The 16222-nt window shown below is 44.4% G+C and overlaps 1 protein-coding gene across 1 annotated transcript in view; it reads right to left on the bottom strand.

The window, feature by feature from the left end:
• TMEM132D (transmembrane protein 132D) overlaps positions 1-16222 on the bottom strand; it is a 525295-nt gene that overhangs the window by 181655 nt on the left and 327418 nt on the right. The window contains exon 4 of the mRNA XM_038574733.1: positions 2130-2313. Within this exon, the coding sequence (XP_038430661.1) occupies positions 2130-2313 (184 nt within the window). The remainder of the gene's footprint in view (positions 1-2129; positions 2314-16222) is intronic.

Raw genomic sequence — 16222 nt, 5'->3', positions numbered from 1 at the left:
AATCTTGCCCATTGCCTTGAAATAAATACCTTCTTCTTCTTTCCTTGTAACAGAGTCTAAGCAATGTGCCCTGCTAAAATAAAGATTAACCAGCCTTTCTTTCATCTAGGTATGGCCATATGACTAAGTGTTTGCCAAATGGATGTAACCAGAAATATGTCAGATCCTTGCTTCTTGAAAGTGAAGAGTAACTGGCCATGTTTGAGCTCCTGAATTTCTTACTTTTTCTGGTCTACAAAATACAGATAAGTTGGTTGGCACTCTAGTATCCATCTTGAACCCTAAGATAAACCATGAGGATGGAATTCATGTCCTCAAACTTCTGAAGCAGAAATCAAGACAGAGTCTGAGTGTCAGGTGGCATGAAGCACCATATAAAAACTATACCACCAACCTTAGGAGTTCCTTTATGGGAAAAAAGAAACACATTTGTATTTAGGCCACAATTGGCTGGGGTAAAGTAGACTGGGTGGGTGAGGATCTCTCTTGCTTTCAACCAAATGCAATTCCTAACTGTTAAAAGGGTCAAGTAGGTGTTGGCTCTGCCATCACATGATCTTACAGAGCTATTGTGGCTGGACAGGCGAGGTAAGTGGAGCATGTTTGGAGATCAGCAGAGGATGGACAGGTGCCTGGTCAGGTGGGGATTCATATGGTTTATGGAGAAAATGGGGTTTGGGATAAGCAACGGAAGCATCAGGGACATGTGAGGCAAGAGAAATGCTGAGTGTGGGAAATGAACAGGAGGTTAAGCTATGCTGAGCAAAGCCACAGAAGCTGTTTCAAGAATTGCAAACAGCTCATTCGACCAAAGGTGCTGAAAAGGAGCAATTCAAATAATTCCTTATTCAAGACAAATGGTCATGCCATCCCCCGTAATAGAACAACTCACGAAGAGCCTAATGGAAGGAATGCTACCCTCACCCGTGAAATGATGCACCAGGGGAGGCTCAGTGCCTTCAAAATAAAAGAAATCATTCATAGGAGCCCTTATTAACAGAAGTACCCCAAATACTTTTACCTTTCCTGATGAACAGCATAATAACTAACTGGCTGTCACTAGGCAACTGTCCATGCTACCTTTTATTGAAAGATTGATTCCCGAAGTTCTTTCTGCACTATATTATAACCCTTGTCAATATTTCCTAACAAGCGGTGCAGAGGAGACAACAGGCAGTCCATGGATAGGTCAACCCATGTTTTGCTTCTGACAAGAAAAGTACTTTTGTAACAGGAGAAAGCTCACATCGTTGTCAGCAGACTAACATGCCCAAGCTTTTCCATTGTGAAAATTCACATTTAAAAAATGTATTATTCCTTTGTAGTCTCCTGAAGAGTCTGAGGAAAGGTAGGTTCTACATACGGGGCATCTGTATGTTTTGTTAAGGGAAAATGGACGATGGGGCTTCCCACAGGGAGCGGGCTACAGGACACAGAATCCAGGGAATGACCCTTCAAGGGTGAAAGCCCATGTTTGTTCCACAAATCCTAGTGAACACACAGACAGATTTACAAACTTCGATCTTTTTCAAGATCTGTAAACAGATGCCCTATGGATGGAACACAGTTAACGCTTGCCTATATAGTGTTTCATTTATTTTTAATTAGCTGCCAACACGAACAAGTTGACATTTCACATTAAAACTACATTTATGAGTTTCCTGGAAAATCACAGATCTTAACAAGTGAAGTGTGGCTTCCCATGTTGGCTTTCCATGTGGTGAATATTAGCTGTAGCTTTATGACTCGGCATGTGTTGGCCATGACACCTGCCATGTTTCACTCATATACTTAACCTGTTTGGTCTCTGCAGGTGTATGTATTTGAGATCCTTAAAGTGTACCTCATATGGTAGGAACACGTTTATTAAATGATCGATAATTTTCAAATACTGAAGCTCCAAATCTAATGCCTGGAGTTGGATGATTTTCCAAATAATACTCTGAAAATATTATTTAGAGAAAAAAATGTATTTTTAGACTCAGCTGTGTGTAGTAGAATTCAGGTTCAGGTGCCCCCCACCCTAGTTCTTGGTTCCTTGACACTTCTCCACCAAGTCTGGGTGACAGTGTGGAGCATCTCTTTCCCTAGGGTTCTGTGTTGACAACCCAAGGCAGGGACATTCTTACCATGGCCAGCGGGATGACGCCCATCAGGTCCTTGTGACTCACATAGATCTTGGATACACCCAAGTCAGACGTGATGTCTCCTGGATATTCCACCTGCCACGTGACAAGCTGTGTGGCCGGTGGGTCACTGGGCTCCTCTATTTCTATGTCGATCTGCATGACTTCATAGGAGGCTCCATCCACACTGGAGAGAAGCAAAGGACAACAACTTTGAGCCACTGGAGAGTGGTCGCCCTTGGGGGCAATGGGTAACACTTGTCATTTCTACATGTGTCTTTGTACACACACGTATGTTCCCATTATCCCCATGAAGGGTGTTTTGGAGATGCAACATCAAAAAAACACACCATTTCCGGGGAGAGGAGCAAGACGGCGGAAGAGCAGGGTCTCCAAATCACCTGTCTCCACCAAATTACCTAGAAAACCTTCCAATCATCCTGAAAATCTATGAATTCGGCCTGAGAATTAAAGAGAGACCAGCTGGAATGCAACAGTGAGAAGAGTTCGCGCTTCTATCAAGGTAGGAAGACGGGGGAAAAGAAGTAAAGAAACAAAGGCCTCCAGGGGGGAGGGGCCCCGCGAGGAGCCGGGCTGAGGCCGGGGCGAGTGTCCCCAGGACAGGAGAGCCCCGTCCCGGAGAAGCAGGAGCTGCACCGACCTTCCCGGGCGGAAAGGGGCTCGCGGGGAGGTGGAGCAGGACCCCAGGAGGGCGGGGATGCCCTCAGGCTCCCCGGGACAGTAACAGAGCAACTGCGCGCCCAGGAGAGTGCGCCGAGCTCCCTAAGGGCTGCAGCGCGCACGGCGGGACCCGGAGCAGCTCGGGGGGGGCTCGGGCGGCGGCTCCGCGGAGGGGGCTGCGGGGCGGGAGCAGCTCGGAGGGGCTCGGGCAGAGGAAGAGGCTCCGTGCGGAGGGGGCTGCGCGGTTCCAGGAGCAGCTCGGGGGGGCTCGGGGGCGGCTCCGCGGAGGGGGCTGCGTGGCCCGGGAGAATCCACCAGCGCAGGCTCCGGAGCACAGGGCGCCGGGACACAGCCCAGGATCCGGCCTCCCCCGGGACAGGCAGAGGCCGGGAGGGCCCAGGACAGCGAGGAAGCTCCTGCCCCAGCTGAGCAGATCAGCAGCCCCGCCCCGGAGCCTCCAGGCCCTGCAGACGGAGAGCTCTGGAGCTACTGCGGGGGCTGACTCCAGGGCTCCAGAGCTGGCCCCGCCACTGCGGTTGTTCCTCCTGGGGCCTCACGGGGTAAACAACCCCCACTGAGCCCTCACCAGGCAGGGGGCACAGCAGCTCCCCAAACTGCTAACACCTGAAAATCAGCACAACAGGCCCCTCCCCCAGAAGACCAGCTCGACGGACAAGTTCCAGGGGAAGTCAAGGGACTTAAAGTACACAGAATCAGAAGATACTCCCCGGTGGTTCTTCTTTTTTTTGTTTTGTTTTGTTTTGTTTTGTTTTGTTTTGCTTTTTGATTTGTTTCCTTCCCCCATCCCCTTTTTTTCTCCTTTCTCTTTCTCTTTTTCTTCTCTCTTTTTTTTCTTTTCGTTTTTTTCTTTCTTCCCTTTTTTTTCCTCTTTCTCTTTTCTTTCCTTCTTTCTCTCCTCTCTTTTTCTCTTTTTCCCAATACAACTTGCTTTTGGCCACTCTGCACTGAGCAAAATGACTAGAAGGAAAACCTCACCTCAAAAGAAAGAATCAGAAACAGTCCTCTCTCCCACAGAGTTACAAAATCTGGATTACAATTCAATGTCAGAAAGCCAATTCAGAAGCACTATTATACAGCTACTGGTGGCTCTAGAAAAAAGTATAAAGGACTCAAGAGACTTCATGACTGCAGAATTTAGAGCTAATCAGGCAGAAATTAAAAATCAATTGAATGAGATGCAATCCAAACTAGAAGTCCTAACGACGAGGGTTAACGAGGTCGAAGAACGAGTGAGTGACATAGAAGACAAGTTGATAGCAAAGAGGGAAACTGAGGAAAAAAGAGACAAACAATTAAAAGACCATGAGGATAGATTAAGGGAAATAAACGACAGCCTGAGAAAGAAAAACCTACGTTGAATTGGGGTTCCCGAGGGTGCCGAAAGGGCCAGAGGGCCAGAATATGTATTTGAACAAATTCTAGCTGAAAACTTTCCTAATCTGGGAAGGGAAACAGTCATTCAGATCCAGGAAATAGAGAGATCCCCCCCTAAAATCAATAAAAACCGTTCAACACCTCGACATTTAATAGTGAAGCTTGCAAATTCCAAAGATAAAGAGATGATCCTTAAAGCAGCAAGAGACAAGAAATCCCTGACTTTTATGGGGAGGAGTATTAGGGTAACAGCAGACCTCTCCACAGAGACCTGGCAGGCCAGAAAGGGCTGGCAGGATATATTCAGGGTCCTAAATGAAAAGAACATGCAACCAAGAATACTTTATCCAGCAAGGCTCTCATTCAAAATGGAAGGAGAGATAAAGAGCTTCCAAGACAGGCAGCAACTAAAAGAATATGTGACCTCCAAACCAGCTCTGCAAGAAATTTTAAGGGGGACTCTTAGAATTCCCCTTTAAGAAGAAGTTCAGTGGAACAGTCCACAAAAACAAGGACTGAATAGATAACATGATGACACTAAACTCATATCTCTCAATAGTAACTCTGAATGTGAACGGGCTTAATGACCCCATCAAAAGGCGCAGGGTTTCAGACTGGATAAAAAGGCAGGGCCCATCTATTTGCTGTCTACAAGAGACTCATTTTAGACAGAAGGACACCTACAGCCTGAAAATAAAAGGTTGGAGAACCATTTACCATTCGAATGGTCCTCAAAAGAAAGCAGGGGTAGCCATCCTTATATCAGATAAACTAAAATTTACCCCAAAGACTGTAGTGAGAGATGAAGAGGGACACTATATCATACTTAAAGGATCTATTCAACAAGAGGACTTAACAATCCTCAATATATATGCCCCGAATGTGGGAGCTGCCAAATATATAAATCAATTATTAACCATAGTGAAGAAATACTTAGATAATAATACACTTATACTTGGTGACTTCAATCTAGCTCTTTCTATACTCGATAGGTCTTCTAAGCACAACATCTCCAAAGAAACGAGAGCTTTAAATGATACACTGGACCAGATGGATTTCACAGATATCTACAGAACTTAACATCCAAACTCAACTGAATACACATTCTTCTCAAGCGCACATGGAACTTTCTGCAGAATAGACCACATATTGGGTCACAAATCGGGTCTGAACCGATACCAAAAGATTGGGATTGTCCCCTGCATATTCTCAGACCATAATGCCTTGAAATTAGAACTAAATCACAACAAGAAGTTTGGAAGGACCTCAAACACGTGGAGGTTAAGGACCATCCTGCTAATAGATAAAAGGGTCAACCAGGAAATTAAGGAAGAATTAAAAAGATTCATGGAAACTAATGAGAATGAAGATACAACCGTTCAAAATCTTTGGGATGCAGCAAAAGCAGTCCTAAGGGGGAAATACATTGCAATACAAGCATCCATTCAAAAACTAGAAAGAACTCAAATACAAAAGCTAACCTTACACATAAAGGAGCTAGAGAAAAAACAGCAAATAGATCCTACACCCAAGAGAAGAAGGGAGTTAATAAAGATTCGAGCAGAACTCAACGAAATCGAGACCAGAAGAACTGTGGAACAGATCAACAAAACCAGGAGTTGGTTCTTTGAAAGAATTAACAAGATAGATAAACCATTAGCCAGCCTTATTAAAAAGAAGAGAGAGAAGACTCAAATTAATAAAATCATGAATGAGAAAGGAGAGATCACTACCAACACCAAGGAAATACAAACGATTTTAAAAACATATTATGAACAGCTATACGCCAATAAATTAGGCAATCTAGAAGAAATGGACGCATTCCTGGAAAGCCACAAACTACCAAAACTGGAACAGGAAGAAATAGAAAACCTGAACAGGCCAATAACCAGGGAGGAAATTGAAGCAGTCATCAAAAACCTCCCAAGACACAAGAGTCCAGGGCCAGATGGCTTCCCAGGGGAATTCTATCAAACGTTCAAAGAAGAAATCATACCTATTCTCCTAAAGCTGTTTGGAAAGATAGAAAGAGATGGAGTACTTCCAAATTCGTTCTATGAGGCCAGCATCACCTTAATTCCAAAACCAGACAAAGACCCCACCAAAAAGGAGAATTACAGACCAATATCCCTGATGAACATGGATGCAAAAATTCTCAACAAGATACTGGCCAATAGGATCCAACAATACATTAAAAAAATTATTCACCATGACCAAGTAGGATTTATCCCTGGGACACAAGGCTGGTTCAACACCCGTAAAACAATCAATGTGATTCATCATATCAGCAAGAGAAAAACCAAGAACCATATGATCCTCTCATTGGATGCAGAGAAAGCATTTGACAAAATACAGCATCCATTCCTGATCAAAACTCTTCAGAGTGTAGGGATAGAGGGAACATTCCTCAGCATCTTAAAAGCCATCTATGAAAAGCCCACAGCAAATATCATTCTCAATGGGGAAGCACTGGGAGCCTTTCCCCTAAGATCAGGAACAAGACAGGGATGTCCACTCTCACCACTGCTGTTCAACATAGTACTGGAAGTCCTAGCCTCAGCAATCAGACAACAAAAAGACATTAAAGGCATTCAAATTGGCAAAGAAGAAGTCAAACTCTCCCTCTTCGCCGATGACATGATACTCTACATAGAAAACCCAAAAGTCTCCACCCCAAGATTGCTAGAACTCATACAGCAATTCAGTAGCGTGGCAGGATACAAAATCAATGCCCAGAAGTCAGTGGCATTTCTATACACTAACAATGAGACTGAAGAAAGAGAAATTAAGGAGTCAATCCCATTTACAATTGCACCCAAAAGCATAAGATACCTAGGAATAAACCTAACCAAAGATGTAAAGGATCTATACCCTCAAAACTATAGAACACTTCTGAAAGAAATTGAGGAAGACACAAAGAGATGGAAAAATATTCCATGCTCATGGATTGGCAGAATTAATATAGTGAAAATGTCAATGTTACCCAGGACAATATACACATTTAATGCAATCCCTATCAAAATACCATGGACTTTCTTCAGAGAGTTAGAACAAATTATTTTAAGATTTGTGTGGAATCAGAAAAGACCCCGAATAGCCAGGGGAATTTTAAAAAAGAAAACCATATCTGGGGGCATCACAATGCCAGATTTCAGGTTGTACTACAAAGCTGTGGTCATCAAGACAGTGTGGTACTGGCACAAAAACAGACACATAGATCAGTGGAACAGAATAGAGAATCCAGAAGTGGACCCTGAACTTTATGGGCAACTAATATTCGATAAAGGAGGAAAGACTATCCATTGGAAGAAAGACAGTCTCTTCAATAAATGGTGCTGGGAAAATTGGACATCCACATGCAGAAGAATGAAACTAGACCACTCTCTTTCACCATACACAAAGATAAACTCAAAATGGATGAAAGATCTAAATGTGAGACAAGAGTCCATCAAAATCCTAGAGAAGAACACAGGCAACACCCTTTTTGAACTCGGCCATAGTAACTTCTTGCAAGATACATCCACGAAGGCAAAAGAAACAAAAGCAAAAATGAACTATTGGGACTTAATCAAGATAAGAAGCTTTTGCACAGCAAAAGATACAGTCAACAAAACTCAAAGACAACCTACAGAATGGGAGAATATATTTGCAAATGACGTATCAGATAAAGGGCTAGTTTCCAAGATCTATAAAGAACTTATTAAACTCAACACCAAAGAAACAAACAATCCAATCGTGAAATGGGCAAAAGACATGAACAGAAATCTCACAGAGGAAGACATAGACATGGCCAACACGCACATGAGAAAATGCTCTGCATCACTTGCCATCAGGGAAATACAAATCAAAACCACAATGAGATACCACCTCACACCAGTGAGAATGGGGAAAATTAACAAGGCAGGAAACAACAAATGTTGGAGAGGATGTGGAGAAAAGGGAACCCTCTTACACTGTTGGTGGGAATGTGAACTGGTGCAGCCACTCTGGAAAACTGTGTGGAGGTTCCTCAAAGAGTTAAAAATAGACCTGCCCTACGACCCAGCAATTGCACTGCTGGGGATTTACCCCAAAGATACAGATGCAGTGAAACGCCAGGACACCTGCACCCCGATGTTTATAGCAGCAATGGCCACGATAGCCAAACTGTGGAAGGAGCCTCGGTGTCCAACGAAAGATGAATGGATAAAGAAGATGTGGTTTATGTATACAATGGAATATTACTCAGCTATTAGAAATGACAAATACCCACCATTTGCTTCAACGTGGATGGAACTGGAGGGTATTATGCTGAGTGAAGTAAGCCAGTCGGAGAAGGACAAACATTATATGTTCTCATTCATTTGGGGAATATAAATAATAGTGAAAGGGAATATAAGGGAAGGGGGAAGAAATGTGTGGGAAATATCAGAAAGGGAGACAGAACGTAAAGACTGCTAACTCTGGGAAACGAACTAGGGGTGTTGGAAGGGGAGGAGGGCGGGGGGTGGGAGTGAATGGGTGACGGGCACTGGGGGTTATTCTGTATGTTAGTAAATTGAACACCAATAAAAAATAAAAACAAACAAACAAACAAAAAGAAACACCATTTCCAACCTGATCCATGGCACCGGCCCATCTTAGAGGGCACCACTCCCCGGTTTTGTGGGCTGCTTAGCTTCCCAGGGCAGGTGCTTGTGGATAGTTATGAAAAGTGGTGATTACATTTCCTAAATGCTTTCCTTTCTTCTGTGCATCCAGGAGATTAGGATTCTCTCCCTCACTCCTCAAAATCTATATGCTGCTTATATTGAATTTTCCAAAGCTATAGTCAGTTCAAATTGGATGCAGAGAATTTTAAAGAGTCTGAGGGCGATGTGGCTTTGCTATCTGGTGGTGGTGAGATAGAGCTGCAGAGGCACAGAGGTGAGGCAGGGACAGGAGAGTGAGGCCACGGAGTACATGCAGAGAAGCATCCTGATGTCACCTGGAGATGGGAGTAATCGTAACAGTTATTAGTTCTTAGACGTTCTGGTTTTTCCTATAAAGATGCATCTGGAAATGAGTCCAAGTGAGGTTGTCAGGATGACTTTTGTAGCTATGTATGTTAGTTTAATTAACTGGCTACCCCTTCTGCCTCCTCATAGTCCACTTTTACAAAATGTCTGCTCTTCTATATCATGGGTGGGAAAAAGGCAAGTGTGGGGCCAGCCGCTCCCTAAGGGAAGAAGTGAAGAACATGCAGGTGAGGAATAACAGAGGAGGTGGCCAGGAGAGATCTATTTAAGCCTCAGTGGCTGAAGCAACTCCCACCTATCAGATCCATCTCTGAAGATTCAAATGTCACATCACTGCAAAATGATCACTGATATCTGACACTCAGGACTACAGGTTTGGCCTTTTATATACACGGAGCTCCTGAAATGTTTATCACACCCTCAGATCTAATAAGAAGCTCAGAGATGGAGGGTGGGGCTTCCAGGGAGCTTTCTTCTCAAAGTAAGGGGTGAGATGGGATACTGGAAACTTAGGGGTAGTTGTGATGAAAGAAGGCAGGGGGGAGGAGGGAGGAAGAGGGGAGGAAGCAGAAGAGGAGGAGGAAGAGGAAGTGGAGGTGGAAGATGATGTAGAAGAGGGAGATGAGAAAGAAGAGGAAGAGGAGAAAGAGGAAGTGGAGGAGGAAGTGGAGATGGAAAAAGAAGAGAAGGAGGAAGTGGAAGAGGAAGTGAAGGAGGAAGAAGAGGAGGGAGACAAAGAGGAAGAAAATGAAGAGGAGGAGGAGGAAAAGGAGGAAGAAGAGGAGGAAGAGGAAGTGGAGCAAGAAGAGGAGGAGGAAGTAGAAGAGGAAGAGGAGGAGGAAAAGGAGGTGTTGGGGAGATGGACAAGGAACCAAGGGGTGAGATCAGGGGACTGCCCCAGGGAAGGAGAGTGTCCCGACTGGACCACAGAGGTTGACTTTCTCTTGCAGCAGCTCTCTGCCATGGAGCAGGAGAAGCTGCTGTGGACAGTGAGCACGGTGAGCACGAATCAGGAAGAATTTGGCACCTGGTGTTTAAATCCCAAGGGACCCCCCCACCCTTGGCCTCTGAAAGAAGAGCAGTTTAACTCTTTGAGAATCGGTGCCGTGATAAGAGTTGACCGCTGCCTATTTGGGGCCTCTGTCCAGAGTTCCCATAGGTAGTGGAACCCCGAGATCAGGATGCCAGCACATACTGTTCTGGTCTGGAAACTCACAAGAACTCTGGCATTTCCTCCCCACTCAGGAGATGGCAAGTCCTTCTTTTAGCTGTACCGAGCCCTGCTTCTTTGTGGCCACGGGGAGGGAGAGATGGACAGAACAGATGAGTCAACACTGAGCTGAGGCATGGGGGCCACAGCTGAGGCATCACGGGAACCCCTACAGGGCAGAAACGTGACCCTACTGTCTACACAGCTTTCCGTTCTCTGGTGCCCCACCCAGGTGCCCTAACCTCCAGCAAAACCAAGCAATCCTCGCTCCGTGGAATACTGGACTTATTTGCTGCCACAGATTGTGTGTTTTCTCATGGAGCTTGCTCTATCAGGAATGTATCTGTAAATCTCTCTGTAGATTTAAATTCTTCCCATTCTACAAGAGCTAGCCATAAAACAACAACTATAATTTTAAAAGGGCTCTACTTCCTTCATCTAGTTTTACTCATCCAGTCACCCTGCCAGGTTTCCTATAAAGTTTATTTTCTCTTTCCCTTTAGATTCCTTGCCTGGCCAAGATGTCGTTTTTGAAACACGGTTGCTTTTGAGCTGACTCTCATCTCTTTGATGTGGTGATAAAAGCTCCCTACATTGGGAATTCTTAACCTGGGGAACATATCGGACTTGGGGACCCTGAAACGTGTGCAAATGTGTGTTTTTCTTGAACGATTCCTTAACTTGCATGGGCTTCTCAGAGGTTCTGATCCCATATGGCTGTGAGCACATTTCTGACCATTTCCCTTGTGAATTCTGTATACAGTGATCTAGCTTTGGATAGCTCATCACTTGTGACTTGGATCAGTGGATATTTGAATTTCAATACCTTTCTGCAAATGGTTAACATGTGCAGGATCCTGGAATGCTTGCATATTTGGCAATATTGATCATTTCTTGGTGTTTGATTCTAAAGCTAAGGCCTGTACCTTTGCAGTTTGTATGTTTAACTGGAAGTGTCCTAAAGAGGAGCTCTGCTTATTTTGTTCCAAGTTACGTGTAGCATAGAGTATAATGCCCGGTATTCATCAGAATGGAATCTATTGTGTTATAGGACAGACACGATAGGTTAAGTAGATGTTTATACAATCCGTCTGCAGAGAGCAGAGGTTTTCACCTTGTTCATGCATTAGAATTGCCAGGGGGAACTTTATAAATAAACCAATGACCAGACACCACTCCCTCAGATTTCCTGTTGCTCCAGAGGAGGGGCAGGCACCTGTCTCACTGATTCTCTCTCTCCCTTTTATCCAGGTGATCCCACCATCCAATTAGGACTATGAGCAATGGAGTTAAGTTTATACAGGTTTAATTACATGGACATCTGCATTCCATGAAGTATTCTGGATATGAAGATATCAGAAACAGAATGTATGGAGTTAATGGATTTGGGAGGTATGGCTGGGAAAATCGGTGAAGTCAAAGGTGAGCTGTGAAGGTTTCAAATGCCACGAGCACGCAGTGAAGAGAGACAGGAACAGAATTCCAGCCAAGGAGGCCCAAGGAGTGGATAAGACTGACGTGTCCAGACACCACTTCTGATGGCCCTGGATGCAGCCCTACTCTTCCACCCTCCTTTATCTCCTGCCCCACAGGCCAGTCAGATAAAGAGCAATAAGGATGAACTCCACGTGTGAGCTCCCCCAGGAAGCAGTACTGTTAAGTTGGGCAGGTTTTGCACGAAGAGGATCAGGCCTACATCAAACTTAGGACTTGTCAGCCTTCTAGGCATGGAGACCACTTGCAGTTTGAGTTTCTTCCACTGGCATTGGTGCTACCAGCCTCAGCAAGCCAAGAAGCCACCTTCCTGCCCTGTCTTGCCTGCAGCTGACAAATGAGAGGGAGCAGAGGTGGTAATGCAGCCTCACACCTCATAGGTACCTCAAATCCCTGTGGACAGGCTGTATCCATAGGGGTTGGGCAGTGCCTTCCTGCAGCCTGTCCTCCTTACAGAGATGAGCACCATCTCCTTGGTTTGCAGAGCTCTTCCCATTTCTCAACAACCTTCCCTTATGTGGACCCTTTTGTGCATTGGGTTCAAACTCTAACCTTTTCATGAGTGGGGGCTTCCTCCAAATGGACAAAGGCACTCCCACTGGCCGCACAACACAGTTCAAGGCTTCACAAAATTTAAGGGAAATGCAAACAAAGCTCTCAGGCACAGACAGTGACCAACACTGTTAGGGCCATGGCTGAGAAACCCAATGAAGGAAACAAAATTTGGGGCTCTGCAAGACCCACCTCAGCAGATCCCAAGGCCAAAAAAGGACATCATTTTCAAAAGACAAAGTCTTATTTTAGGATCATCACGTCTTTTTCCAGATGATACAACAGCCTCTATTGAGTACTTTTATTGTGCCAAACACTGTATTTAAGGGCTTTTTATGTCTTATGCACACATGTAATTCTCACAGTGTTCCAGTAAATAACGGTGATTGACTGCCAATTTATAGATGAAAATCTAGGTTCGCAAGGGTAAGATATCAGCAGGGTCACCCAGCTGACAGGAGAAGGATCCAGGAGATGTGAAGGTGAAATGTCCACCCTTGATCCCTGTGTGATATATGCACACCCCCACCTCTTTTTCCATGGTCAGATAGGCATGCTTATGAGCAATGAGGATCTAGGACAGCAACTTCTCATCCTCTACTAGAAACATAGGTCCATAGGTTACACCTGGAAACTGGATGCCCCAAATAATGTCTGGACAAGCAAAGCTGGGACATTTTTGGAACAAGATACTTTGATATCAGGCTGCCTTCAGGGTCCTCTGCCAACTCTTTTAGTTCTATGGTGTGTCTACAAATCAAAGTAGACATGTAGCAACTAGAGCTTTAGATATGAGAGCCTACCATCCATTGGAGGGATAAGAAACCATGTAGACATGGACCTGCTAGTGCTAGTACCATCTAGAACTAAGTATTTGAGATTCAAGTCAATGCATATGAAAACTACCTGAATTTTTTTCTAGATTAGAAAACCAACATGTTATGGTAGATCCTTGCAGTGAATGCCAATGATCGAACTTCATTCTGCTACCACCCATGTAGGCAATGGGCTCCCAGTGCATGTGTGAGTGTTGTGATGAAGCTGGCAGGGTGTAGAGGAGGGGAAGCATGGAGTGAAATTCCATTTTCAAATAGGCTTTTACAGATGGTACTCTCAAAGATAAATGGGTAAAACTTCTGAGAACAAAAGGAAAGCCAGAGAGGAGGTGAGGTTAATATCTAAATGGCTGTGTACTTAGAATTTAGTTTGAGATGTAACCAAACAATTCAGAATTCTCCCTAGAGGTCGGGTGAAGGATAGTCATCTACCACTGGGCAGAGACTATCTCCTCATACTACCTGCCTCATTTCTATTTGCCTCACTTCTGGCTTATAAGTGTTTCTGTTCCTAAGAACACCCACCTGTGACTACCCCTCCCTGGATGCCTTTCTTTCCTGAGTTCCCAAAGCCACTTTGCCCACAGTGCAAAGAGCTCAAAGTTCCTGGGGTTTTCTCTCCCTGGGAGGTGGTGCTCAGGCACAGGCTGGTGGTTCTGGAGGTGAGAGCCCCACTCCCTTGCCTCCAGCTGGGTAGGTGGAGAGCACTGCTCACACCCCAGAGTCTCCCCCTGGGTCAGGCTGGAGCTACCCTTCATGTACTTGGGTTCTTCCTTCCCTGTTCTACTCTCCCTGGTCTCTTTTCTGTCTTCCTGGGACACTTCCTTCAGAAATCACTTGCATGCAAGTCCTTGACTTGGGATCTGCTTCTAGGTAAACTGAAGGAGTTTTTTTTTTAAGATTTTATTTGTTTATTTGAGAGAGAGAGAGAGAGAGAGATAGTGAGAGAGAGCACAAGCAGGGAGGAGAGGGAGAAGCAAACTCCTCACTAAGCAGGGAACCGACGTGGGGCTCGATCACAGGATCCCGAAAATATGATTTGAGCCAAAGGCAGACTCTTGACCAATTAAGCCACCCAGATGCCCCGAAGGAGTTTTTAAAGAAAGGAGGACACTAAAGGCAACTGGCAGATGCTAGGTGAGAGATTCTGACAATGGAAAAGAAATAAGGAATGACTTGGGGGTGAGGGGTTGCGAAGGGACCCTCACTCCAGGTCCTCAGCATCACTACTCCACTTGGAGGAGGTCTCCAGACCAAGCCAACCACTGCCAGTTTTCCATGGCATTTTTGGAAATCTGCACTGGACACAGACATGGGTTTCCAGGTGTCTCCCAAATGCAGGAGCCTCCCTGCCCCTCCCCTCCTCCACACCTCATTTTCAAGATTAAAATGAGGATATTATTCAAACAAATTGTTTCTTCTTAGGCATGATCCCAGTATTCAAGTTTTTCATTACTGACCTCTTTTTTCCCTAACTTTTTCATTAGCATTTTCAGAATAAAAACTTTCATTAGAAAGTAAAATATGTTTGATCCCTTTAATGTACATACTTTATAATGAGATTTTTGTCACCATAAATTTGTCTGCTCGTGTCCTCTATTTCTACCTTATAATAATACTCTGAGGTCTGGCAACCAGAGTTATCCTGAAAAGAGAAATGGAAAGCCTTAGCTTGGGCCAAGTTATGCTCCATTTCTTCTTTCTATTTTAGTGTGTCCTCACTCCCATTCTATACTTCATTCATCCACCCAATCAAGGAGGTTCCTCAGATTCCTGTTGTTTGTTGGACCATGCTGGGTGATGGGGGTGCAGATGCAAAGGCTGGCTTTAGAGCATTAACATTTGGTGGTGACCCAGATTGAGCTGGTTCTGCACATGCCTTCCCACCTCCACATTCAGTGACAACATTTTGGTAGCTTGGGATTGGCAGTGCTGGGAGTATCCACACCATGAAAACTGGCAAATGCCATAAATCAGGTTCCCTCCAAGCCCTCCAAGAGCACGTTGCTGAAGACCTTTGCTTTTGTAGTGCATACAGTCTAGTGGAGAAGAGTGATACTAAATAAATGATCACATCAACCAACGCAAATTGGCAACTGTAAGAAATGAGAAGCAGAGGTATGGGTGAGATTTTTGAGGACACTGGTGGAGTCAGGGAAGTAAGGATGATTCTCCCAGAGAAGTAAGACTCGGGTTGTGCTCTCTGGGGAGGATGTGTAGGAATTCAGTGTCCCAGGAGCTGGGAACTGCACGTATAGATGCCTTATGCTTGGAGGGAACAGGATGTGTTGCAGAAAACACAAGAAACCAGGGTGGCCGAAGTACCCGGAGGGTCAGGAATTGAGGTGTGAGATGCAGCTGAAGGACAGGCAGAGGGAGACTGTGCAAGGCTTTCTAGCTCACATGCGGTATTGTCTTTTTGAGTCAACAAACTACAACCAGCAGGTCAAATCCAAGCCACAGCTTGTCTCTGCACAGAGCCTGAACTAAAAGGGGTTTACATTTCTAAACATTGTTAACAAGGAAAGAAAGGACATGTAGTATAGAGAGTATACGGCCTATAAAGTCTAAAATATTTGGTATCTCACCCCTTACAGGAAAAGTTTGCCAAGGTCTCTTCTTTTATCGTCAGAGAAATGGGAGCTCATTTTAAAATGTTAAAAATAACAAAAGAACATTTATCTCTTCAGTATGTAAATGCTTTGGAATATCTTCAGCAGATGACATTATAAGGTGGTCAATATTTATTTCCACTAAACATGAATAAATTTGGATTTAAGTGTTGATCTGAGACTGTTCTACATAAGAATAGGAAAATGAAAGAAGCAGGCATATGCATAGCACAGGAATAAAAACTGTAGTTAGGCTAAGAATTCAACAGATTTATTGTGTAAGATAATAACAAAGTACAAAATTATATTAACTGAACTA

The sequence above is a fragment of the Canis lupus genome, chromosome 26, assembly GCF_011100685.1.
Source record: "Canis lupus familiaris isolate Mischka breed German Shepherd chromosome 26, alternate assembly UU_Cfam_GSD_1.0, whole genome shotgun sequence".
NCBI classification, from domain to species: domain Eukaryota; kingdom Metazoa; phylum Chordata; class Mammalia; order Carnivora; family Canidae; genus Canis; species Canis lupus.
This window is presented reverse-complemented; position numbering and strand designations above follow the sequence as displayed.